We start from the raw sequence: 27,249 nt of genomic DNA on the forward strand, positions 1-27,249 counted from the left end.
GAACCATAAACTTGTATTTAAATTGTTATTTTTCTCAAGACAGAAATTAAGCATATTTGTACAATTCTGTGTAATCTGAGCACTCATCCACTCTGCTCTTCCTCATTGCAGCCTTTGGAAAATAACAAGAAATGTTGAACTGGGATTTTACAAATGGCCTGTTTCTCTATACTCCTAATTTTCATCTATTCCCCAGCCCCCTGCAGTAAGAGACAAGCTGACCGGACTGGTCAAAGCAGTTAGTCAGCTGTACCTGATCAAGCCAGCCTAACTATCAGGGCAGGGACCAGCTCCTTCCTGTGTCCCCACTCTCCCCAGTGATTTCTATCTTCTGAGTGTGTTAGTTACACTTGTCCAAATTAGAATCATTTTGGTATGTTGTTCACTTATTTTAAACATTTTTATAGACCTGCTTCTACAACTGGGAGGAACCATGCTTTTCTTTTCACATTGTTTTAAACTGGTGCAGTGCTTAAATGTGGCTTGGGAGAAAGGGAAGTCAATGCAATAGGAAGAAGATTCCAATGCAGAGTCCTGAGATTAAGGAATTTGTGCAAGAACAACAGATGAGCCCTAATTGCACGGTGGCCCTCTGGTATGAAATCTGGGTTACTGGAGAATGGTCCAACCCATCTCCAGTGAAAACAATTTCCTCTACTGTGGACGGCCGGATGGTATGTTTGATGTATGTCCAGCCTGGAGAAGTCACCTTCCTCCAGTAGCACTCAGCCTTCCCCTCTCCCTCTGTAAAGTCCTTGACTTGCGACCGATCAGAAAGTACTCAACCTATGACCAGGCAGCTGGCAACAAATGGATAGGCATGATTGGCTAAGGTGCGCCTGGCTGAAAGCAGGACATTTTACAGTTTCCTATTTTTTGCTCTGCTTGGCACCTCCTGTATAAATAGCTGTCAAGCAGAGCGTGGTGCTGAATTGTTTGTTCTCTAGTTAGCTTGCTGTTTGCAATAAAAGTTTATTGTTTTATGGTTACCTCACAGAGTCCTCACTTCTGTTAACCAGTTCTCAATACCCTCCTTTCCCAGCTTTCCTAGCATGCTAAGAGAGGGCGCTGCAGCAGCAACAGGGCGAGGGACAAGGAAGGCCGGAGGAAAGCCAAGGGCAGTCCCTTCCTCTTATGGAGAGGACAGGACTGAGGAAACCGCCTACTCTGGTCAAGGCCAGGTCATCGTTCTTAAAAGAGCTCATGCTCCCACCTTGCGCGCCCCATCAGCATCCCTTCAGCGGGCAAGTCTGAGGCAGAGGCTCTGAGGGAAGAGGCGGCACGGATCTGGAAAGGGCGTCCAATTTAAGCGGTGTCCGCTCCTGTCTCCGCAGTGCAAGGGGAGGTTTGTGCCCTCTTGGGGAATTAATTTTTCTCCTGTTGTCTAGCAGGATGCTTCATTTGACTTATATTCTGGCGCTTTTCTCCTCTGCAGTTCAAGCTGTTTTCTCTATAGCGAGTTGTCTCCAAAATGTATTGGAGGAGCATCATTTATTCTATCCTTGAGCCTCTTCTGTTTAGTTTCTTGCAATGTTGTGAATGCTTTTGTCCAGTTTCGGTTTCAGGGCCTATCTAGTTGAAGTGCTAACCAATTTAAAATAAAATTTTAGAACACATCGCTGCAAGATTCGAGATAGTAAGGGAAGCATGTTAACAATGTGTACAAAAAGAACATTATCCTTCTCCAAAGAATTATATCGTTTGTTAAGGATAGACCAAAAGAGATCTGCCAGTAAAATGACAGGACAATTTCACAATAAATGAAATTGTGGTTACCATGTTTACATTTCTGACCAAGTATGGACATTCCCAAATCCTAAGTATTTCTGGGCTTTACTTGGAAAGTTCCGATTTCTGTATTATTAGTCTTTTTGAGTTCTTATAGTTAGCTTTTAAGGGAAGAGAATAGAATATTTATTGCAATCAATGACCCACGTATAAAACACTAGTATTTTATGAATATTGATTAATTAGTTTATGTAACAGCTGTCAGGCTGCTGCATATCTTGCATATATTACAGAATTCTTCAGCTCCGAAATGAATAGTGGAGAATGGAAGGATTTATATTCCTTTCAACCAGCTGGTCATTTGCATCCTTTTAGAGCAGGGATGTCAAACTCGCGTCATCACGCTGTCGTCATGTGACGTATAGGGACTTTTTTTCTCTTTGCTAAACCAGATAGGGGCCAGCTAGCATGTGACACATCTGGCCCGTGGGCCACAAGTTTGACACCCCTGTTTTAGAGGGTCGTTGAAGCACTTGGAGGATTATCTGTGTCCTCAGGGTCACCTGAGTTCCTGCTGCTGGTTCCTGTAGTCTGCAATTTTTTATCTGGAAATCCATTCTTACTCCCACACCATTCAAAAGGTGTTCATTCCAAATTGTATAGCTAAAATTCTCAGTCATCCAGATTATGGTTGTCCCATGGTTGTTCCTGAGAAAGCACCTTTGGGACAACCATGACTTGTATGGCTTGAAGCACAAATGGCTTCTGTAATCTTGCAATTTTTCTGGAAATCTGTTCATACTCCCGCACCATTTGAAAGGTATGCATAGCTAAATGTCTATGGAGATTCTCAGTCATCCAGGTCATGGTGTCCCAAAGGTGCTTTTTCAAGAGGCAACTAGACTTTCCAGAATGCAAATAACCAGCTGTCTGCAAGGAATATAAATCCTTCCACTCTCCACCATCCAGTCAAAGCTGAAGAAGCTTGTATGAGAAGTAAAACATCTTCAAAGAAAAACAAGAAAACCCAGTTGCCTCTTAAAAAAAACACCTTTGGGATACCATGAACTAGATGACTGACAATCTCCACAGACATTTATTGTAAGGCAAATTTGACGGCTTTTATTCCTCTTTCTCTACATAGGCAGGACCTGAATTTTAATGGAATCCTTTGTATTGCTTTTCTAAAACAGCTGATGGAAATATATTAAATCATACTTTGATAATGAAGCTCATAAAGTTGTAGTCTTTGCCTCTGGCACACCACTTGGCAATATTCCAGGAGACAAATGTCAGAGAAATGGATCCCCTTCACATACTAAAGGGGCCAATGAATTAGAGGTGCTTCAGTCAAGTGCAATTTTCATAGAATGGTGAATGTATTCTTGAGGGGCCATCATTGTGATTTGATTGTCAACTTTGGTCAATGGCAGAGTCAAACTATTTGGTGTTGCATGAAATGATTTTGGGAATAGAACTAAGTCATTTGTGTGTGATTTGACTCCAACCCCAGGAAGCAGCAGCAGATTGTTGCCCAGAGATTGGTGGAATGGAACTGATGTTCTTCTCAGTCAGCTATGAGGCTTCTGAACATAACAAGTCACTCTGATCCTGTCTAGGGAAGTAGCACACAGAGAATGCACTTAAGCTTTTATTTGACAAGTTGTCTTGCAATGGGGCATTTCCATATGATTTAAGTAGTTGGCATGCTCATCCTCATCAGGAGAAATTCATCTCAGCTCTAACTTGATCAGGACACTCTTGGATGCTGGAGGTTGGCTTTGGGTAAGACTAAGAATTATTTGGTATTGGCCGTTGCCTAGCAATGTGACTGGTCTGTCCACTTTCATCTTGAGAAAACTTCTTAAGGACATTTTGCTTCTCTAAGCTGTCAGCAGGGCAGCTGTTACCATGAAAGACTTGGACGGCTATAATATGAAACCTCCTTAAATAGTTAATTTCAGCATTATTGATGGAATCCTTGTATATCTGAAAGTAAGAACTACTCTTGTGTACCTAGTATGGCTAAGTAATCTGGGTAGCAGTTCAGTACTGATAGGATCACTGTGAGAAATGAGTCAACTGTGTCAGTGACTGATTAATAACCCCCCTGGAATGTCATCTGTCATAATTGGCATTATATTTCTCAATTAAAATTATTTTCCTGTCTGGCAGAAGAACTTGTCCATTGCCTTCTATAAATTGGGGGGGGGGGATCTTAAGAAAACCACCTTCATATGATTATGCTGCCCCCTCCCTCCCCATAATGGATTATGAGATCTTCTGTCCATTGTGGTTAATGTTTAGTCATTTGTTGTCAGGGAATCCATCTGAAAGTTTAAATTTAAACAATCTATCAGGAATTTTAAGCTATCAATTTTTCTGTTAGTCATCGGAATTTATCATAAATAAATATCACCATTTGTGCTAGGAGGAACAATTCTTTTATTATTATTATTTTTAGTCTTTCCTTTTTTTAAGTATGTTTAATTTGCTTGTCTATCCTTTCTCCCCTTTTCATTCTAGCCGTTGTCTCTCCACTGCAGGATGAAGACCTCTTCCACATGTTTCCAACCAATACAGTCTTGAGCTTCCCTTTGCCAATTGGGCCCACAATACTTGCTGATGTCGTCAATCCATCTTGTTTTAGGTCTCTTTTGTTGACACTTTTTATTAAGTGGGATCCATTCTATGACTGCTTTGGTCCACCTGCCATCAGTTCTTCTTGCTATGTGACCAGCCCATTTCCATTTCAATTCTTTTACTCTCTTGATGATATCATATACTTTCTTTTGGAGCCTGGGCATGGCTTAGCCTTTTTGTAGTCAACAAAAACCATACACAGAGGCATGATGTTCTCATTGTGCCTTTCAATGACTTGCTGACCTACCTGGATATGATCCATTGAGCTGCAACCACTTCTGAACCCTGCCTGCTCCTTTGGCTGGGCATCATTTAATGTTCTCAATATTCTTTTTGCTATTATCTTGGTGAAAACCTTGTAGATGACTTTAAAGGCTTATTGGGGGACAATTCTTTAAATCTTCTTGGGCCCCTTTCTAGTGTATAAGAATCACTTCAGCATTTTTCCATTCATCAGGTATTTTTTCTTCTCTGAGACATCTAGAGTATAGTTTGCTGGTATCTTGTGTAGACTGACCACCTGTTTTCAGCATTTCAACCATAACAGAGTCATTTCCTGAAGCTTTGCCATTTCTCATTGATTTTATGGCATTTGATACTTCCTCTACTAGGATGTCTGACATTTCCTCTTTCATGGATGTTGTTACTTTTGAGTGATTTTGATCTTTGTATAGATCTGAATAGAATTTTCTAATTATTGTCAACATTTCCTGTCTTGTTCTATACCTAGAGCCATCTTCACGTTTTAATGCAAAAACCTTCTTTCTTGTATTTATATTTTGCTTGATTAATTCCTTTGTTTTGTTCATTTGCCTTTTTCACAAACTTCATGTTAATGGACATGTTTCTTGGATATGTTTTCTTATGGTCTTGCAAGTTCAACTTACTTCAGTTTATTAGTAAAAATTACAGTATTCTTCATTATCTACTTTTTCATTAAATCAATCATTTCATTAGAGATTTTTGATTGTACAAAGTGTTTTTCTGGTGGTCTGTTGCTTCTATTGTTTGTACTGGCATTTTTCTTTGTCTTGAAGATGGACCACATCATCATAAAACTCTCAACCTCATCATCACTACAGTTTATTGTTGGTGCATAAACATGGATAGGTGTAGAGTTGACACTTGTATTATTTATTTAATTGAATTATACATTGGGCAACTCTGTCTTATATACTTTCAAGTTTTATTACAGAGTCTTTCAGTTTTTGGTGGATGAGAAAACCAACCCCACCATGTTGTCCATCCTCAGTACCCCTGATGTAGAGTAGATGCTCAGTCCTACCAAGTTCGACTAAAGTTTTGCCTTTTTGATGTGTTTCACATGATCCAATGATATCCCAATGCACTCTGTTGAGTTCAATCAGCAGTTCTTCTAGTTGGGCATCCATTCTTTTTGTTCAGATGTTGAGCGTTCCTATATTCAAAATCCAAAGGCAGCCTGATTTAGCCCTGAGATTCTCAGCATCCTCTGCCTTTGGGCAGATCTTCCTGCTGTCATAGTTAGTTGCAATAGGGCCTCCAGGGAATGAGGGCCATTTTTGAATTTTATTGATATGTTGCCTCATCAAGGCCCTAATCATAGAAGGGCCTCCCCTTTTATCAACATATAAATACATATATAAATATATACACTGGGGGTACTTTCAGACTGAAATTGTCATCAGATAATTACTACCTCATTATGATATGCAATGGTCTTATTTAATGTTATACTCAATTTTGGATGAAAAAATTAACTTCCCTGGAAATATTCCCTGTGTTATACATGTGCACACTTTTGAGAGCAGGCAGCACAATTTCATTTTTAATGTGTGCCACAGTGCCCCCAGAAAAAATGGTAATGAATGTTATCTTATTTAAACATGGTTAGTTTTCTGTTTAAATCAGTGGCCTTTACTCCAATCTAACTGTACTAAAATGTATAGTTTTATGTTTTTCTCACCTCACATTTCAAGTTCCTCTTGATCTTAAAAATATCCCTGTATACCATACTAAGAGTATGGATAACTTTGATATGAGTATACAGGGATATTTTTATAATTATAATTATAAATGATAATTATAATTTGGGAAAATAGTATTAAATAATTGTGAACAAACTATATTTGTTCATATTACTGTACTTTTAATGTTTGTTCAGTGATGTTCTTTATTGTCCTTATTAATATAAGAAAAACTCTTTTTATTTAAGTTTGGTTTTAGTTTATTAACAGGATTGTTTATAAACAAAGAGTGGCATTAAACTAGGACTGCACTCTCGATTATCGCACGTATCGATTTAAAAAAAGTAAAATTTTTGAGCATTGGCTATATGTTTAATATATGTGCCTCAGCTAAGGAATTTCTCAAATTGTTAGTAATCGAAGTGCATACATATTATATTTTTGCAGTGGGATGGGGCTGAGGTAAGCGGACAGATTCTATTAAGCTCTGATTTGCCAAAACACCTTATTCTCAGGGATAGTTGCAGTATTTCAGTGCAAGTAGCATTTTTCTATAAATTGTTTCATTTTTTTCCTTAATCACTACAATATAATGGCACAATAATAAAAATTTAAAATAAAAATTTAAAAATAAAATAAAATAAAATAGATTATTGTAACATCATCCACAATACTACAAAGTAACAACCAGTAAATAGATGTGGTAGTATCTTATAACAAAAGCGATCCAAAACATCTCTATTGTCAATAGCTTATGACAAGTTAATAAGATAGGTGTATATCAAATTTCAGGGATATTTAGAGATTTAGCAGATAGCACTATGAAGTCACTATATAAGTCTAAGTGCTGTTGCTATTGCTATCTCTGGTGTGATTACCAATATACAAGTTTAATCAAGAAGTCAAAACTGATTGGAAAAGATATTCCTGAAGTTACTCCAGGGTCAAACTATCTAAGGCTTTAAAGGTAAAAAAACAGCATTTTCAACTACCAATAGAAAAGAATATTTGTAGCTCACAGTTGCACTGGTGCTCTCTGCACTTCATTGTTGTTGATTTTTGAAGATATTTTATTACTCAATTAATAACATTGTCAGTGCTAGGATTAATGATGTTACCAATTGGATAATGAAACTTCTGCAAGAAAACAACCAAGCTCAGAGACCACCAAAGACCCCATGTTTTGAATTGCATTTAGGAAGACAGTGCAAGGCTCAAATCACTATGGTTTCATAGGCTTGTACCAGTACGCACCAGCTAATAACTAAATCGTTGTATTTTGGACTAGTTGAGAGTTCTGGGTGATTTTCACAGGCAGACCCAGGCAGAGAAAATTGCAGTGGTCTAGCCAAATAATGAGACTATGAGTCACTGTTGAGAGTTCCCCAAATAAATATTAAGATTCTGAAGATTTAATTAATTATAGTAATAGCAAATAGATTATACAGACGTATATAGATTTCAGGTTTCTAACAAACCTAGCTTGCTAAAACTTTCCATTTTCTAAGCAATCCTTGAAATACCTAAAATCAATAATACCTCAAAGTATGTGAAACTATGGCTGAAAAATTAATACAACAATAATGGAACCTTTAAAAAAGTCTAGAGTCTAGACTGAAAAACAAATGTAACCAGATTTGGTCACTATTGCTAAGCTATAACTGGGTGTTTCGCTCAATTTCATGAACTAATCTGTGATAAACGTTGTGCTCCTTGCATTTAATTCTACATCTCAGGCTCTACTAGACTTTGAAATACCACTGTGTAAATAATGTAGAGTGTGTGTGTGTGTTTTATGAAAAACATAATCTAAAATGTTATTTGCACAGGACAGTCCCTTTTTGAGTTCTGTTTCTTTCAGTAGCAGATAATTCATAAATGGATGGTATTAAATATTGCTACCATCATCTTTCCCCAGCTAATCTCTGCAGTAGCAAAGGAAGGGAACGAAGTAATAAATATATGCATATTATAGTAGTTCCTTACAAAGGTTTTCTGCAGCAGTAATAATATATACAAAAGGAAGAGATAATAAATGTATAAAGTAGTTGGCATAATTAATAATTAATCTAAATTTAACTTTAAGTCTCATTGTCCTCTGTTGAATTTTCAGTGTGTTTCTCATCTGGACAAACCTGTTGTAATAGTTAACGTTGTTGTTGCATTGTTTAACCTCATACTAGTATAATAAAATTCCCATACTTTTATCCATTTCCTTGTTTTTCAGATTTGTCTGCAAAAGGTAAAGCAAACAGGCATGGGGATTCCTGAAGGGAAAGGCCCTTATTCTGTGGGAAGTACAGACCTCATGACTGGTAATGGTATTGAGGTACTTATAACTGCCATTATTAATAAACCCAATTTTGCACTAATAAGAATGCCAAATAGCTTGCAGGAAAAAAAAAAACCCAAAATATAAAATAGTTTAGCCTAGTAGCCATCTAACATTATTATTTTCAGGCTAGAAGTTTTATTAGTTACTGCAGTGAGATAACTGGCAGAATGTCATTTCCAAACAAAGCGAGTGTCACCAAGGTACTTGTGCCAATCAGTTTCTCTATTCCAGGGGTGTCCAAACTTGGGAACTTTAAGACTTGTGGACTTCAACTCCCAGAATTCCCCAGCCAGCTGGCTGGGGAATTCTGGGAGTTGAAGTCCACAAGTCTTAAAGTTCCCAAGTTTGGACACCCCTGCTCTATTCCTTCCGTCATTATGTATTTTGAACCACTCATGAGACAAGTCCAATATCGTCCCATTCAGAAGTCTAACGTTACACAAATACTTTATTTATTTATTAAATTTCTACGTCGCCCATCTTGCTGAGATACCTCTAGGTGGCTTATTGTTGTTATTCTCTTTTCTTTTTATAATTGTAAAAACAACCTGGCTTTCATTTAAAAAGCTTTTATGGAAAACCTCCATAACAAATTCATGTTTTGGATTCATTTATATCTCTCATTCATTTTGCTATCATAGAAATAAGGAAGAAAGGTGTTCATTTGCTTTTTTCACTGATTACAAAATAAATACAAAATTCTATCCAAGCCAATTTTAAGGCAATTTTAACTAAGGCAAGTTTTTTTATACAATGTGAGGATACTATAATAATGAGATATAAAAGGGGATTTCATGATAAACAAATTTTCTGTTTATCTGTTTTCTGAATTCCAGACTGCAATGAAGTGCAAAGTTTCATCATTTGACTATGCTGATGCCATAAATCAGATAATGACACTGTCCACATTCTACTTTGGTTATGGCCAACATGGATATTTTTTTTAAAAAGCTAGTTCAATTTGAAACACTACTAAGCAAATTTTAGTCACTGCAAAAGTTGAAAATAACTTGGATTAAGGGTAGAACACTTCTTATTAATTCATGCTTTTTTTAAAAAATTAACATTTGGAAACAGCTTTCAATAATTACTTTTATGGATGGATGACAACCGACTCAAACTCAACCCCTCCAAGACGGAGTGGCTGTGGGTACCGGCTCCCCGGTTCAGCCAATTAATCCCATCATTGGCCATCGGGGGCATTCAACTCGCCCCCGTGGAGCGGGCGCGCAATTTGGGCGTCCTCCTGGAAGCCCGGCTGTCCATGGATGACCATGTGACAGCCGTGGCAAGGGGGGCGTTCCACCAGGTCCGCCTGGTGCGCCAATTGCGCCCCCTACTGGACCAGGACGCCTTACGCCCAGTCACTCATGTGCTGGTGACGTCTCGCTTGGACTACTGTAACGCTCTCTACATGGGGCTTCCCTTGAAATGCACCCAGAGGCTACAGTTGGTCCAGAACGCAGCCGCGCGGGTAATTATGGGGAGTACTAGGTACTCCCATGTGACACCGTTCCTGCGCGAGCTGCACTGGCTTCCTGTGGTCTATCGGGTGCGTTTCAAGGTTTTGATAACGATCTTTAAAGCGCTCCATGGCTCAGGACCTAGTTACTTGCGGGATCGTATTCTGCCCCATACATCCCTGCGTCCAATCCGCTCGCACAGAGAGGGTCTCCTCCAGGTGCCGTCCACCAGACAGTGTCGAGGGGCGGCGCCTAGGAGTAGAGCCTTCTCTGTGGCGGGCCCAGCCCTGTGGAATGACCTCCCTCCGGATATTAGGAATACCTCTGACCTCCACTCCTTCCGTGTAAAGCTCAAGACCCACCTATTCCAAGTAGCTGGCCTGGCTCAACTATGATCTAACTGTATCGCTCCTGACGGGTTTTTTATTTGGGTAATTTAATTGTATTCATTTATTTAGGGGTTTTTAAACATTGTGATTTTAATTGTTTTTATTCAACAGCCCACCTCCTCCTTGTACATGTCTTGGTATACGTCTTTATATGTATGTCTTGTCTAGATATGTATTTTATGTGTTTTATTGTACGCCGCCCCGAGTCCTTCGGGAGAGGGTGCGGCTAAGAAATAAATATTTTATTATTATTATTATTATTATTATTATTATTATTATTATTATTATTATTATTATTATTATTATTATTACTTTATACTAGGGGACCTTTTTGCGTCTGTATTATCCTTCCCAAAATTATATGAATTATGAAGATACAAAGTGGATTCCCAATAAAAAATATTATCATGGACTCTCAAGTTTTCTTAACGTGGCTTGGATAGTAGGGGAGTTCATTCTAGGACAGCAGTTTGGTAAGTTTCAGAGTGGTTATGAATTACAGCACCAGCCCATTAGCAGCATATTCTTGTGCAGATTATGTTTTCAGTCTACCGCTCTCAAGTGTACGCATTTTCTAAATCTTATTCTTAGAAAAGTAATTATGCAGATACCAGAAATATTTTGATTAATGCTAATAGAGAAATAGATTATTATACATTGATATAATGGGACTTGTTTGTTACTGCTTGTTACTTATTACAGGTAGTCCTTGACTTACAACAGTTTAGTGACAGCACTGAAAAAGTGACTTATGGCCATTTTTCACACTTATGACCGTTACAGCATCCCCATGGTCACATGATCAAAATTCAGGCCCTTGTCCACTGACTCATATTTATGATGGTTGCAGTGTCCCGGGGTCAAGTGATCACTTTTGCAGACTACTATCAAGTAAAGGCAATGGGGAATCTAGGTTCACTTACAACCATGTTACTAACTTAACTACAGTGACTCACTTAACAACTGTGGCAGGAAAGGTTGTAAAATGGAGCAAGATTCACTTAACTACCTTCTCGCTTAGCAGCAGACATTTTAGGCTCAATTGTGGCTATAAATTGAGGACTACCTCTATTTGTAAAAGAATGTTACAACACTAAGGCGGCTATATAAAATCACTTTTATCCTAGCCCCATCCAAAGTTCATTTGGATAGAAAAACAGAGTGAAAGATAGAAACAAATGCCAAAAACTATCCCAAGATACAGTAGTTTAAGGCTAGTTTAAGTATATTACTGTACTTTTTTTTATGACCCATAAGAATCTAGACAAATTGTTGAAGGTTATTTATGAACTCTTTGGGTCGAAAGTGGCAATGTTTTTTATTCAGTTCCAATGATGTTCCAAAAAAAAGTTGAGCTTAGATTACTTTATTGTGTTCTATTTCAACGATTCCAAACATTGAGAATGCTAAAATAGCCATCACATGATTAGTTAGCACACAGCATAAGAACAATTTGTACTATCAGTTCTATCTGAAAAGAACTTTCTAAAATACATTTATATGGGGAAAGTGCCATTCGGGATTAAAACTTTTAATATTTTGCATTAAGTGTTTCTTGAGTTATTCTTTAAAATCTAGCTTAAGGATCCAGTGCAGTTTTAAAAATAAGTTTAATTTCAGTCTAGTATAAAAAAAACATGTTTTTCTTCTGTCTAGGCTCAGTTATATCTCCTGCAAAATGGAATGCTGAATTCAAAACTGGAGAAAAATATCCCCTAATTATTTTTTCCCATGGACTTGGAGGATTTAGGTAATAATGCTTTTTTTTACATATCTGATACCTCTGAAAAAACAAATCTAGTTTACTATGTATGCTTGCATTCTTTCAAGACAGTCCAATATGATATCCTCATTTTTTTCCTGGCATGGCTTCACCCTATATGTGTCATCAGTCAGAAATATGGCGAAATGGGCAGCATATGATTTTCATAATAAATAAAAAATAAAAAAAGCTCCTGAAAGAAGTTCCATGAAGCCTTTTCTTATATATTATTTAACAATTTCATAGATGCAATATCAATATTTATAGTTTGGAAGATGATAATTATAATGATGAAGATGGTTATCCTCAAAACTAACATAGTTCCATACCAAGATCCGCCTTTGGCCAGGCTGACTACTGATCATTAGAACTGTTGTCAGATATACCACTTTTCTAGTCACCTGCTGACCCAGATGCTTCTCTAGCTTCTCATAGCTGCACATTTTTCTCGGTCCTGAGCTGTGCTCTTTTCCCAATTAGCAGTTTTCCAAAAGGGGCTCTTCCTTCCTTTTTTCCCCCCCAGTATCATCCTTCCCCAGAATGACTAAAACCTAGGAGCAGCCTATATGGCATGAAAATGACTTGGGTGGGGGTGGTGTGGGTCTAAAACGTTTTGCAGTAGTACATTTTCCATGCCCTAAATTGTTTACGGATGTGAATCAAATCTGGTGAGGGGAAACAAGCAGCCTTAAAGCTACCTTGGCTTTTGGGGGGTTTTGTGTCTACGGGCAAGGCTAAGAAATATTTCCCACAATGCAGAAGGGAAACTGGAAGACTAGCAGAATGCTCTTCAACATAGGATGTGTCTATTTCCCTGATCCATTCGCTTTCATTTTTTCATCTTTATACATTTTACCATAATATGGGGACGAGGACATGTTTAATCTTTTTAAAAATCTAGGAATTGAGACTGCTTATATATAATGCCCTATGTCAATAGTAACAAAGGAGATGTAACATGCAAATGACCTAAAAGACTGAGTTAATTTGTATTTATTTCATTAGGACACTGTATTCTGCAATTTGCATTGAAATGGCATCTCAGGGGTTTGTTGTTGCTTCCGTGGAACATAGGTATGCTTATATCTCAATTTTTAATTGACTGAGGTAGAAATATGTACGTAGAATCTAATAAAGGACTTTGTGCTTATGAGAATACCAAAGAATTTCACTCAACCAATCACCGAGATCCACTATGGAATAAAAACTGAAGTGATTCAGTTGCCTATGAGCTGATGCCGAGCCACTTTAACTAATTTTTATTTGTTTATATTTTGCCTTTATTATTTTTATAAATTACTCAAGGTAGCAAGCATACCTAATATTCCTTCTTCCCCTATTTTCCCCTCAACAACAACCCTGCGAGGTAGTTTGGAATGAGAGAGACTGAGTGGCCCAAAGTCATCCATCTGGGTGGTGGAACTAGAACTCAAGATCTCTTTCTTTCTAGCTACCTTAACCACTAGATAGACAGGCTTTTACAATGCTTAGGATGATGGGAAAATTCTAATATTTGTGATCACAGTTGATTTACCTGTGGAGACAAATATCATCACTAGGCAAAGAATTGTATGCTCTCCAAAGTTAGAATTATTGTGTTTATTTACAGGACCAAATCATAACCCTAAAATTGCAATAGCAATAGCACTTAGATTTATATACTGCTTTACAGTGATTTACAATCCTCTCTAAGCGGTTTACAGAGGCAGCATATAGCCCCCAACAACTTGGGTCCCCATTTTACCCATCTCACAAGAATGGAAGGATATGAGTCAATCTTGAGCCAATGAGATTCAAACTGCCAAATTGCAAGCAACTGGCAGTCAGCAGAAGTAGCCTGCAGTACTGCACTCTAACCACTGTGCCACCACGGGTCAAATAAAGAATTGATTATAAATTTTCCCCCAAGATTTACTCTTAACACTATCAAAAACTAGTCTTTCACACATTCAGAAACTCTCAACTCCTTTTATCAATTACTGAGTCAGTCTATTAATTAAAATGGTAACGTTTTAGATGTAAACTTGAATGGCCTGGTGGCCTAATGGTGAAGACGCTTGCCTCCCACTTGCAAGGTTGAGAGTTGAATTCTAGGTAGCGGCAGATGTTTCTCTGTAGAGTGCAAAGAAAAAATATCTGCTGTGAATTCAGAGTGGTGTCAGGAAGGGTATCTGGCCAGTAAACAGTGAGCTCCATCCAGAGAGTTTTTTAGATGTAAACTCACTCTTTTGCCATCTATACATATTAACCTTAGTAATCTTTACCTTTTACATAACAGCTCTTCTCTAATGTTATATTCTGGTGCTAAATTAGGAATGAGTTCTAATATATACATGAATACAACATTTATTTTAAACATTTATAAGGCATTGTATGAGCTTTGAGAGGGGAAAGTGTTGCTGTCTCAAAGCACAGATAGAGTGTTTTTTTCCATTAGAGACCAGTCCTCTTCAGCTACATATTATTATAAAGAAATCCCCGCCAAAGGAAACAAAAGAAACTCCCCAACATTGCGCAAGGAGTGGATGTACTATAGGAAATTAAAACCTGAAGAAAATGAACATTTGCTGAGGCGGCAACAGGTATTCAATGCAAATCTTCTAAATCCTAGTGCGGTAGAGAAGCATCATTGATTCAGACTCATGCGCCCCTAAATTTTAAATCAATATCCGTAGTTATACACTCTACAGCTAAAGTAGATACGATAGTGCCACCCAATTTATCACTTTTAAAATCCAATGGATGATGATTCAGAACTTGATAGTTACTATGGCATGAATCTTTCGGAGTGGTGTAGCATAACAGTAAAGGATTGAAGTAAACATCCCCCAGCATCTGCTTCTGGAATTGACCTTCAACAAAGGAGCAGAGCCATGCAACCCAAAATCTTATGCACACTGGAGGTTGATGGTATTAAAAAAAGCATTGAAAGATCTAAGGAAAGGAACATGGTCACATTTTCCACATTCTCTCAGTATACAACATAAAGTGACCAAGGAATTTTTCATTCCAAAATGAGACCTGAAATAACCTGTGACCTAATTAATTCCCTTTTTAAAGGTAAACCACTATCTTAGAAAAATCCTAATCACAGATTGCTAAATTATACACTGAAAGTAGTTTTTGTCTCTTCTTAATGTAGGTACAGCAAAGGGCAGATGAATGCATTAGAGCTCTTGATCTTTTGCTTGAAATTAATTCTGGAAAACCCGCCAAGAACATTTTGCCTTTAGATTTCAATTGGAGTCTTTTAAAGGTAAATGAGGTAGAAGATTTCCCTTGCTGATTGGAAATTAATAATTTAGTATATTGTATTATATATTTCAGACTGACATTTTGTTTGCTGAAGTGCTGTAGTTAAACCTTCATTTAACAACAATAAAACAAACAGTTAAATCTTTGTTTTTATACCATTGTGATATTGGATGAATCTGATTTCGTGTTTCTCTAAAGGTTCAAATGATAGCAGAAAATCAAATAGATAATTAATACACCAATTGCCCTTTTAACATGTATTTCTTTTGAGGTAACTGAATAATGCTTAGACTTGTTAATTTGTGGTTAAGCAATATAAATCCATGATGCTTCTAAAAATAATGCAGTGCTGCTTACCTTTCTAAGCAAAGTGTATCATTCAAGAGTTTCCTTAAGAGAGACTGATTAGATGAAAAGCATTTGCTTCAACACTTCATTGATTAGCCTGTTTTTTTGGATGTTTCTACTTTCACTAAGATATGTGTTACAGCTGAGGTTTCTCACATGGCACCAATCTTCTTATGCAATCTGATTTCTTACATGTTAAAACGTATTAATTTATCCAAGAGTCTCCTGAGACACCCAATGAATTCTGTTCAAATGAAGCCCTGAAGTAGAGTCATCTGAACATAGACAGATTTGAACATAGATCTAAGTCCAGGATCTTACTACTGCTCATCTACTATATGCCTGGTATTAATCTACTGTTATATATGTTTTACTCTATCATATGAAGCTCTTTTATAAGGCTGTCCAGAATATTCACCATTTCCAGTTAGTGCTAACCACTATTTAAAACAAAGGTTTCTGATCTTTTTATTCCTGTGTATGTTATCCAGAAATAGTGTCACATTGTAAGCTTAATGTTAAAGAATGTGCTGAACATCCCTTCATGCTAATCATCTGCAGCAGTTTAATTTTGGCAAACGATGTAGTGACTGATGTCTAAAACAGTCAGAGGGCACTAAGTCAATTCTTGATTTAGAGGACTCAGAATCCTCAGTATAGAATAAATTAAAATAGAACCATCAGATTGAAAACAAAAGGGAATATCATTCAATATCATTTTCTTTTCAGGATTCTATTGACATACAGAAGATAGCAGCAATGGGGCATTCTTTTGGTGCTGCCACAGTCATAGAAACACTTAGCAAAGATACACGATTCAAGTAAGAATTAGTAAAAAAAATCCTCATACCACGTTGACCTAGTTGCTGTTTTTCTTTGCAGTAACATTTGTTTTATAGATAGTCCTTGAAATATGGCTATTTGTTCAGACTGTTTGAACAAAAGCACTTAAACAATCCATCTCCAAAGGTATGGCCATTTAGTATCCCTCCCCATCCCAGTAGTCACATGAAGAAGAATTGGGCACTTGGCAACTTACCTGCACTTACAAATTGTTGGGGTGCTTCAATTCCCCTTGCTCATCTACAGGCATCTTCATACTGCAGCACCCCCCCCCACCCAATTCTACCTGTGCCAAGCTCCCAGGACTATCCTCCTGTGTCACTCCCACACTCCTTACCTTGGACCAGGAATGGGATTCAGCCAGTTCGGACCAGTTCAGGTGAACTGGTAGCTCTGACGATCAGATTGGCCCACCTGCCCTTGCACTTTACTTACCTATATCCTCTCTGCTGATTAGCGCGGCAGAGCGGATTGCTGCACCTCCCAAAGAACTAACGTGGAAGGTAAGTTTTGGTAAAACTGCAAGTGCGTGCAGCTCAAAACACGTGATCACTGAACCGGTTATTAAACCGGCAGCATCCCAGCACTGCCTTGGACTCCCTCCACTTAGCGACCTGGAGTTATAATGGCAATGGGGACTGTTGGGATTGCCATTGCTAAACAATCCAGTCACATAATATCATTCTTCATGATTATGTTGCTCAGCAATGGAAATTCCAGTCCCAGTTATGGTTGTAAGTTGAAGACTACCTGTATTTCTAAAGGTTAAGGAAGTCAGGGCTTATGCATAATATCAAGAGAAGAAGATGTCTTTCAATTGAATTACATTGATTTGCTTGATTGATTATATGCCATCAAGTCATTGTCAGTTCTTACCAATGACATAGATTTATTTTCTCCATTATGACCTGTCCCTAACTGGTTCTTCAATGATGTAGTAACCACCACTCTAACTGAGATGACCAACCTTGATGTTGGTCATCCTCTTCTTCTCTTTCTTTCCACCTTTCCCAGCATTAGAATCTTCTCTAGGGAGCTATTTCTTCCATTATGATGTCCACAGTAGGAGCATGTAATAAAGCTTGTATTAAAATCTTGTTTAACTTTCATCATTGGCATCTGACATTTCTTTTTTTGTTGTTGTTGTTGTTGTTCTTCTCCTCCATTCCATTTTCCTGTTATACTGCATGCACCTCTATTTGATAGTAAGTCTATAGATATAGTTAGGGATTCTTTTTTTGGACTGCAAAAATTCATACAGCCATTATATAGTTAAAAGAGAGAGAAAATAAAATAATTTCTGGCTTTCAGATGCCATCTAATGACCATATATATTTTATAAGAATTTTATAAAATCAAATATTGTTCTTACCAGATAAATATAAATAATTTTAAAAGCTTTATTTCTGAAGTGGCATCTCCATAGTGTAGTGTAGTGGTTAAGGTGCCAGCCTAGAACCTAAAAGTCTGTGGATTCAGGGCCCATTTTAGGCATGAAGTCAGCTGAGTTACCTTAAGCCACTCCCTCTCTTTCAGCTCTAGAAAGCAGGCAATGTTAAACCACCTTCCAAATCTTGACAAGAAAGCTGCAGGAGTCAACACTGACTAGAAGGTGTTCTCTTTCTCTCTGTTCCTCCCTCCCTCCATAATTCTTACATAAATTCATGGAATAGGTGAACAATACACAATGATTTCTGCCAAATTTTAAACTGAAATGTATGAGTATGTATTGAATATTATTCAATAATTATTGCTGTCCCCATTCCTCAATTCTGAGCAATTTTTTTGTGATACTGTGGCTTTGCTAGCCAAATAAGAGTCAATGAATTGTTTTTGTTACATTTCTCTTAAAACTTTGTTCCAAATTATAGGCCATCCTCTAAATGTATGATTCTTTTTATTTGCTTATAGATTCACTTTTCTAATTACTATTTATTGGGTTGACTACTGATCTACTCTTGGATTTACTATTGGTAGGAAATAATATTCTACATATAATCTGAGACTAAATAGAGTAAACTAATCTGAGACCAAAGAGAGATAGTCCCTCTTTAATCTGAATTAAAAGTAGGAAATCCTCCATTGTTTTTGCAACTATTTATACTGAAGAGTGGAACATTCTACCTATTGTGAATGTTATTATAATAAAGGCATATAAATGCATAGCAGTAGAACGGCAGATGCAGAATCAATTGATAGGCAAATAGATGTGTATGCTACTTATTGTGTAGATTCAAGGTAGCTTGCCTCATACAACAATAAACTTAAACTTAGAATCAGAGTAAAGAAAATGATTACACAGCATTATATCGGCCACTTCCAAGCATTTCCAATAATGATGTCAACCTTATATAGTGCTCTCTTTCCATGGATTCAACTGGAAATCCACAGCCGTGTTCATGGAAAGGTCTGTAACTCAGGATAGCCCTAAAGTATTCCATGACAAATTCCTTTTGACTTTCAATCTTTATTAAACAACTTATTGTAGGAGAGCCCACCACCTTTTAACATTGAACATGTCTTACAGAAAGTTTCTCCTAATGGTAATAAAATGAACATAAAATGTCCCTATGGATGCAGCTGTGTGATTTATAGCATCTATGTGCACTTTAGAATGTGCAAACTGCTACTGATATGTTATAGAACTTCTTTTTTTCTGAACAGATGCGGTGTTGCTCTTGATGCGTGGATGGTTCCCCTAGCTGATGAAGTATATCCCAAAGTGCACCAGCCATTGCTGTTTATTAATTCAGAAAAATACCAGTGGGCTTCAAATATCCTAGAGATGAAGAAACTTAACCACAAAGACAGAGAAAGAAAAATGATAACTATTAAGTGAGTGTCAAATATCAGTAGCTTTAATTTCTTTAGAATGGGGTTAAGAGGCATAGGATTATAGAGTTAAATTTATAGTTTAAAACAAATCAGATGCAACTGAGATAAGCACCCATATCATCTGCAAGTGGTGTCCAAATTATTATTTTTAAATCTTAAATGGTAAAAATCTCATAAGGCTAAAATATGACAAAATCCCAGAGATATTGACAAAAGCAAGATTTGATAATCCCACATCATTGGGGATGGCCTCTGAAGTTTAGTTATCCCACAGGGAGCCTGGATTACATAACCCATCATCCAAGATTGAACAGTGAAGGTAATTCATTGGTCTTCCTCAGACTGCCTGGGATTCTTTTCCTGGGATTAATTTTCCATGATTGTCCATCCTGAAAATATTATTATAGGACTCCTCTTTCAAGGTCTAAATTATTCTTTCTGTGTTCTTACTGATCAAGAATATGGTGTAGTTAGATATAATAGTATGTAATGGTATAGGGTCTCCTATACCTATAAATAGAGATGTGATGGCTCATTGGCTAAGATGCTGAGCTTGTTGATCAGAAGATTGGCAGTTCAGCGGTTCAAATCCCTAGTGTTGCATAATGGAGTGATCTCTCGTTACTTTTCCCAGCTTCTGCCAACCTAGCAGTTCGAAAGCATGTAAAAAATGCAAGTAGAAAAATAGGGACGAATTTGGTGGGTAGGTAACAGTGCTCAGTGCGCCTTTGACATTTAGTCATGCTGACCACATGACCATGGAGATGTCTTCGGACAGCGCTGGCTCTTTGGCTTAGAAATGGAGATGAGCAGTCCCTGAAGCCAGAAATGACTAGCAAGCATGTGCAGGGGAACCTTTACCTTTATCTATGCCTATAATACCTATGTCTCCTGCTTGAGCAGGGGTTAGACTAGAAGACCTCCAAGAACCCTTCCAACTCTATTATTCTGTATAGGTTAATCTCCTCTGGATTCTCTGTTAAATACGAGGGAACATATCTTTTATTTGGTCACATCTAACTCCACCATTAATTACACAATTTTCATGTTTGGGTGATTTTGGCTGTTGGAAAAGTATGTAGAGCTGGTCTTGAAAAGGGGGAAGGAATTATTGAATCATTAAGTGACAACTTTCAGAAAAGATTTTTTATTTATTTTCATTTTGAGAAAAGGAAAGTGTAAAACAAAGAAACTCGGACAGATATTCAAGGTTCTGGTTTCCTATCCTACAACAGTGTAAGAGTCACCTTGTAGGAGAGATGGGTGGCATACAATTTAAAAAAAAAATAAATTTAAAAAAATTAAATATTTAAAAAATAAATAAGGTGATTTTCTGGAATCCTTGCTGGTTCTGTTTCCTTGCCTACTTTGAAGGGCTAACAACTGTCCTGCCTAAGCAGCCTGAGTTACTCGCTTGTGAGATGGGCAGCATATAAATTTAATAAATAAATACGTATATAACTAGGGCCTGCAAGCCGCTATGTCATAACTAAACCCTGTGCCCATGTTCTAACATTGTGTGTTCTATTCCAAATGAAAAACAGCAGTCAATATACAATACACAATAGGTGAAGATTGCTGATGGCATTCTTGAAAGATTACTCTTTCAGCAACATGCTGTGCCTCTAATGCTTGATCATCCATAGAGCATGTTTTCCTAAACCCTGCTTGCTTTTCTGCAATTCCTCCTTATTCAAACCCAATTAATGGCAACTTATTATGGGCAGAGGCTTCTTTATTCCCTTTTCTAAAAATGGGGATTATTACTATAACTAAATCCCAGACCTTTGGGATGGTTGCTGTTCAGTCAGTGATATGAGTAGGAGGACAGGACCAATAATCACCGATTAGTATTTTCTGTTAGCACTTCCATTCGAATAAAATCACATCCATGGGTCTACAAAGGCATCCTTTCTAAATGAGATCAACATTTCCTTCTGCACTGTTTTAAAAGTGGACATTTTTCTCTCTGGATTCATTTACAATTTTACTGATAGTGATCAGTGGGTAGTTTAGCAGAATACAGATATTGTGTAGGATAGCTCTTAACTATTGTAACCTTTCTATATACATATTTAAAATAATAGATTCCATGTGTTTCAGCTGTGTTTGCAAATATTCCCTCTTGTAGGCAGACTTGTTTGGTTACTTATTAGGCTTATCCATACACATTTTTGCTATTTTCAGAGGATCAGTACATCAGAGTTTTCCCGACTTTACATTCCTTACCGGAAACACAGTTGGGAAGATGTTTAATCTGAAAGGAGATATAGATCCACAAACAGCTATTGATATTAGCAACAAAGCTTCACTGGCCTTCTTACAGAAACATTTGGGTAAGTTGCTGCATTGCTTTTATATTTAACTTTTTAAGCACCCTGCATTACTACATGTTGATAAGGTGGTATGTTACAGACAATATCTTTCTACCTATGGATCACAATATTTTCAATACCTGAAAATATAATACATACATGCATATAAAATAGAACACCTTACAAGTTCAGAGAAAGAGAGAGACACTCAGATAGAAAGACAGTTTGGTGTACTGGTTAAGCTAAAAACAAGGAGACTGAGAGTCCTACTTATTAAGCACAAAGCCAGCTGGATGACCTTGAGCCAGTCACCTTCTCCCAGCCCTGGGAAGCAGGCAATGGCAAACCATTTCTGAAACCTTGGCAAGAAAACTGCAGGGACTTGCCCAGTCATCAGGAATCAAAAACTGAAAGGATCCCAAGTGTGATGTATCGCCCAATTACATTGACCACCTGAAGGCATCAAATGATTAGTTTCATCCTTATTGGAACTCCTGAGACAAGACATAGGTAGCCAGATGTTTTTCTATGGGGTTGGAACCCTCTCCTGGAAATTGATCTCATAGACCTTTGCACTTTAGATGACTACTACTTATATACAGTGCACTTTAGAAGCTATGCAGATTCTGATACTCAGTGCTTTACTGTCCTTAAGCTCTCAGAGCAGAGAACTGCAATTGCTAAATTGTCATACTCCCAAGTATGGAGTTTAGCACGACTTCCAGCTGGTTACATCTGACCACCTCCTGGTGGTCAGTGTAACTGAAAATACCATACTTCAAAAAGAGGAGTATGGGGAATCGAAGTCATACAGCATCTGTATCTCTGCTCTGAGAGCTTAATGGAAGGACAGCTGTTTATAACACCAATGACAGTTCTTTTGGGCTTGGCATGTAAAAAAAAAATCAGAAAATGCCTAACTTGACTTTGCGGACATGTCTCAAATATACACCCACCCACCGAAAAAGAGAGAAACAATTATTTACATATTTATTCATTTTAAAAAATGCAGTCGTATGTGTGATCCCCAAGACCTACTGTGTTCCACTTACCTTTAGGCTCTGTTTTCTTTCTGTTGACAGATCCCTGCAGCCTACCTAAGACAACTTTGGTAGCACAAGGCATTTAAGTGGCTTCAGAGAATGGTCTTCCATGGCCTCTTGAAAACACTGCGAAAGCACCACCTGTTCTCATGTGATTTTCAGAGACTCCAGCGGCCGTTCAAGAGCATACCTCTCACAAACCACTTTCAGAGTTTGGAGGCTGCACACATCCCAATTCTCACATACAGGTGAAACTCAAAAAATTAGCATATCAGGCAAAAGTTCATTTATTTCAGTAATGCAACTTAAAAGGTGAAACTAATATATGAGATAAGACTCATTACATGCAAAGCAAGATAGTTCAAACCGTGATTTGTCATAATTGTGATGATTATGGCTTACAGCTCATGAAAACCCCAAATCCACCATCTCAGAAAATTAGAATATTACATGCAATCAATAAAACAAGGATTGTACATAGAACAATATCTGAAAAGTATAAGCATGCATATGTACTCAGTACTTGGTTTGGGCCCCTTTTGCAGCAATTACTGCCTCAATACGGCGTGGCATGGAAGCTATCAGCCTGTGGCACTGCTGAGGTGTTATGGAAGACCAGGATCTTCAATAGCCGCCTTCAGCTCTTCTGCATTGTTCGGTCTCGTGTCTCTCATCTTTCTCTTGGCAATGCCCCATAGATTCTCTATGGGGTTCAGTTCAGGCGAGTTTGCTGGCCAATCAAGCACAGTAATCCCACTGCCATTGAACCAAGTTTTGGTGCTTTTGGCAGTATGGGCATGTGCTCCCAGTCCTGCTGGAAAATGAAGTCAGCTTCCCCATAAAGCTTGTCTGCGGAAGGAAGCATGAAGTGCTCCAAAATCTCCTGGTAGACAGCTGCATTGACCCTGGACTTAATGAAGCATAGTGGACCAACACCAGCAGATGACATGGCTCTCCCAATCAACACAGACTGTGGAAACTTCACACTGGATTTCAAGCATCTTGCAGTATGTGCCTCTCCGTTCTTCCTCCATACTCTGGGTCCTTGGTTTCCAAATGAGATGCAAAAGTTGCTCTCATCAGAAAAGAGGACTTTGGACCACTGAGCAACAGACCAGGTCTATTTTTCTTTAGCCCAGGTAAGACGCGTCTGACATTGTTTGTTGTTCAGGAGCAGCTTGACAAGAGGAATACGACATTTGAAGCCCATGTCCAGGATCTGTCTGTGTGTGGTGGCCCTTGATGCACTGACTCCAGCCTCAGTCCAGTCCTTGTGAAAGTCCCCAACACTTTTGAATGGCCTTTTCCTAACAATCCTCTCCAGGCTGCGGTCATCCCTGCTGCTTGTGCACCTTTTTCTTCCACACTTTTCCCTTCCACATAACTTTCCATGACTGTGCTTTGATACAGCACTTTGGGAACATCCAACTTCTTTTGCAATTACCTTTTAAGGCTTTCCCTCCTTATGGAGGGTGTCAATGATGGTTTTCTGCACAACTGTCAGGTCAGCAGTCTTTCCCATGATTGTGATTCGTACTGAAACAGACTGAGAGACCATTTAAAGGCTCAGGAAGCCTTTGCAGGTGTTATGGCTTAATTAGCTGCTTAGAGTGGGACACTTTGAGCCTAGAATATTCCACCTTTTCACAATATTTCTAATTTTCAGAGATTGTGGATTTGGTGTTTCCATGAGCTGTAAACCATAATCATCACAATTATGACAAATCACAGCTTGAACTATCTTGCTTTACATGTTATGAGTCTATCTCATATATTAGTTTCACCTTTTAAGTTGCATTACTGAAATAAATGAACTTTTGCACGATATTCTAATTTTTCGAGTTTCACCTGTATCTATGCAACCTTCGAAAATCACATGATAATGGGATGTGCTTTCGAGAATAGTTGCTGTTGGGTGTCAGTGAATGCTGGTGTGTAATCCAAATGTTGTGGTGTGTCACCTTTGACACGTGCATTATAGGTTTGCCATCATTGGTCTGTACCATTCAGATTCATCTCCCAAGCATCTGAGTCTTTTAAATATTACACAGAATCAAAAACGTGTTTCTTTTAAAGCTGAACTAAAGAACCAGTCATACAACCAGCTTGTACTTACACTTGTTTAGCACGAGCATTTTTAATATATAAAAAGGCTTGGGTTACACATCTGAATTCACTGATTAGACTAGAGTAAATTTTATCTAAGCCACTAAGACATATGAGAAAGCAAGTAGATGGTGCACCAGTTGGCTTGGGACCCTGATACCTGAATGATTTATATCAAACTACTTATGTATTGAAATATATATAGAGAGAAAGGTTTTCCTCCAAGTAATCCCTTTATTACAGATTATGTTCATGTTTTTAATATGTATTTTCTATATTGTATATATGTTTCTATCTCCTCTGGAAGTTTTATTGAAAAGTGGAATATACTTTTCAAGTAAACATACTTTAAAGTATATTGACCTTGCAACTCAGTTTAAAAAGGGGTCTTTCCAGATTTTATAAATTAAGAGACTTAAAATATGATCTTTAGATGAAGCCATCCATCCATATTTATCACTATGACTTTTCTGTTTCTAGCATGTCAGTTTTAGAACATCAAAGCAAACATAATTTTAATATATGTATATGTGCCATCTGATTTGAATTTATCTTATCTAGGTCTCTCTAAAAAATTTAACCAATGGGACCCTCTTTTAAATGGCGAAGGACCTAATGTCATTCCAGATACCAATGTTGACTTAACTCCAGGAGCATCTCAGTGACAATAAACATTGTCCTTAAACATTTCTCACTAAATGTTGCTTGTTTCATGATAGCTCCATTGGAATGTGTGTGTTTTAGAACATTTGAACAAAGATGTTACAGGTGATTCTCATTTAACAACACTTTAACAATTATCATTCAAACTTACAATGCTGCTGAATAGAAGTTACAACCGGTCCTTGAAGTTGCAGATATCACAGTACCACCTTAGTCACGATTGTGATCTGGGCACTTGATAACTGGCACAGCATCCCAGTTGTGTGATCATAATTTGTGACCTTTCCTGCTGGCAAAGTCAAGGGAGGAGTTGGTAGGAAGTCAGAGGTTCCAATATATGAAATCCTCGCTTAATGACAGTAATTGGGGATAGCTGGGATGCCATTGCTTAGCACCCTAATCATGTAATATTGCACTTTATGACCTTAGTGATGGAAATTCCAGTCCGAATTATTGTCACTAAGCAAGGGCTGCTTGTACTGAGTTGGTTTCTAAAGTTAAAGAACAAAGGAACTTCTATATTTCAAAGTAGAAGTTGCTTCTGCAAGAGTATAGTAGTCATTATCTTCATCTGCTCACCTGAAACAAATTGTCATCTGCCACTAGATACATTTGGTCCATTAAATGATGGGACTAGGAAAGTAGTTTATTTGCATATATATTTGATCCCAGTAGGCTTTTTGCCTTCCCTACAATAGGATGTTCGGTCTCCATTTGAATTGAAATTTATTGTTTATTTAATTTATATGCCACTTATCTTGCTATCACATGATTCCTAGTGGCTTACAATATGGCTTACTATTACTTCTACAAGTCATGTTTAATGGCATTGTATAGGGTAAATTGAGCTGCTGTTACTATTGTTTAATGAACCAAAGGGAGATAACATGCCTGCTACAGGTTAAAATATGGCCATTTACCACTCTACCTCATGATGGGCCCTTGAGTTCTTTTTGCATTACATCAGTAACCAGAAGACAAATATGGTCATTATTTAGATTTTTTAATATCTGGATCCTTGCTGTGCCATAACCAATGGAAACTAAAACCAAGTTTCTATATTTAATACTCTCTGAATATATAATTATCCATTCCCAGCTACTCCATATTGTCAGTACCTCAGGTATGCAGTGCATATATATATACTGTATTTTTTAATTATAAAATGCACCTGATTATAAGACACACCTAAATTTAGAAGAGAAAAACAACAAAAAGGGTTTTGATCTCTGCGTGCCTCACTTTCTGCCCTTTTTTGGCCCTTTTCCAGCCTTTTTTCTATCCATTTTTTAGGCATTTTGGCCTGTTTTGGGGGCTTTTTGGCCCGTTTTGAGGGCTTTTAAAGCCCATTTTGATGGTTTTTTGGGCCCCTTTTTAAGGGTTTTTTGGCCCATATTTTTGTTTGAAAAATGGGCTGAAGAAAGCCTCAAAAACAGGCCCAAAAGCCTGAAAAATGGGCCAAGAAAAGCTGAAAAAATGAGCCCAAGAAACAGCTGAAAAAAGCCTAAAAAACGGACCCCCCCCCCCAAAAAGGCCTGAAAAAGGGGTGTGCGGAGCCAAAAATGGCCGGTGGGT

The 27,249-nt window shown here is 37.7% G+C and overlaps 1 protein-coding gene across 1 annotated transcript; it reads left to right on the plus strand.

Annotated features, from left to right (window-relative positions):
- Window positions 1-524: 524 nt before the first annotated feature.
- Window positions 525-25,676, plus strand: PLA2G7 (phospholipase A2 group VII; the record flags this gene model as incomplete). Its single annotated transcript, XM_081943861.1, has 11 exons — window positions 525-674; window positions 8,545-8,646; window positions 10,827-10,977; window positions 12,161-12,254; window positions 13,272-13,340; window positions 14,704-14,848; window positions 15,409-15,522; window positions 16,599-16,690; window positions 19,377-19,547; window positions 21,735-21,883; window positions 25,573-25,676. 11 exons carry the CDS (start codon window positions 525-527, stop codon window positions 25,674-25,676), a joined length of 1,341 nt encoding a protein of 446 aa, XP_081799987.1.
- Window positions 25,677-27,249: the final 1,573 nt, after the last annotated feature.

The sequence above is a fragment of the Natrix helvetica genome (assembly GCF_964273705.1).
Source record: "Natrix helvetica genome assembly, chromosome: 2".
Classification (NCBI taxonomy): domain Eukaryota; kingdom Metazoa; phylum Chordata; class Lepidosauria; order Squamata; family Natricidae; genus Natrix; species Natrix helvetica.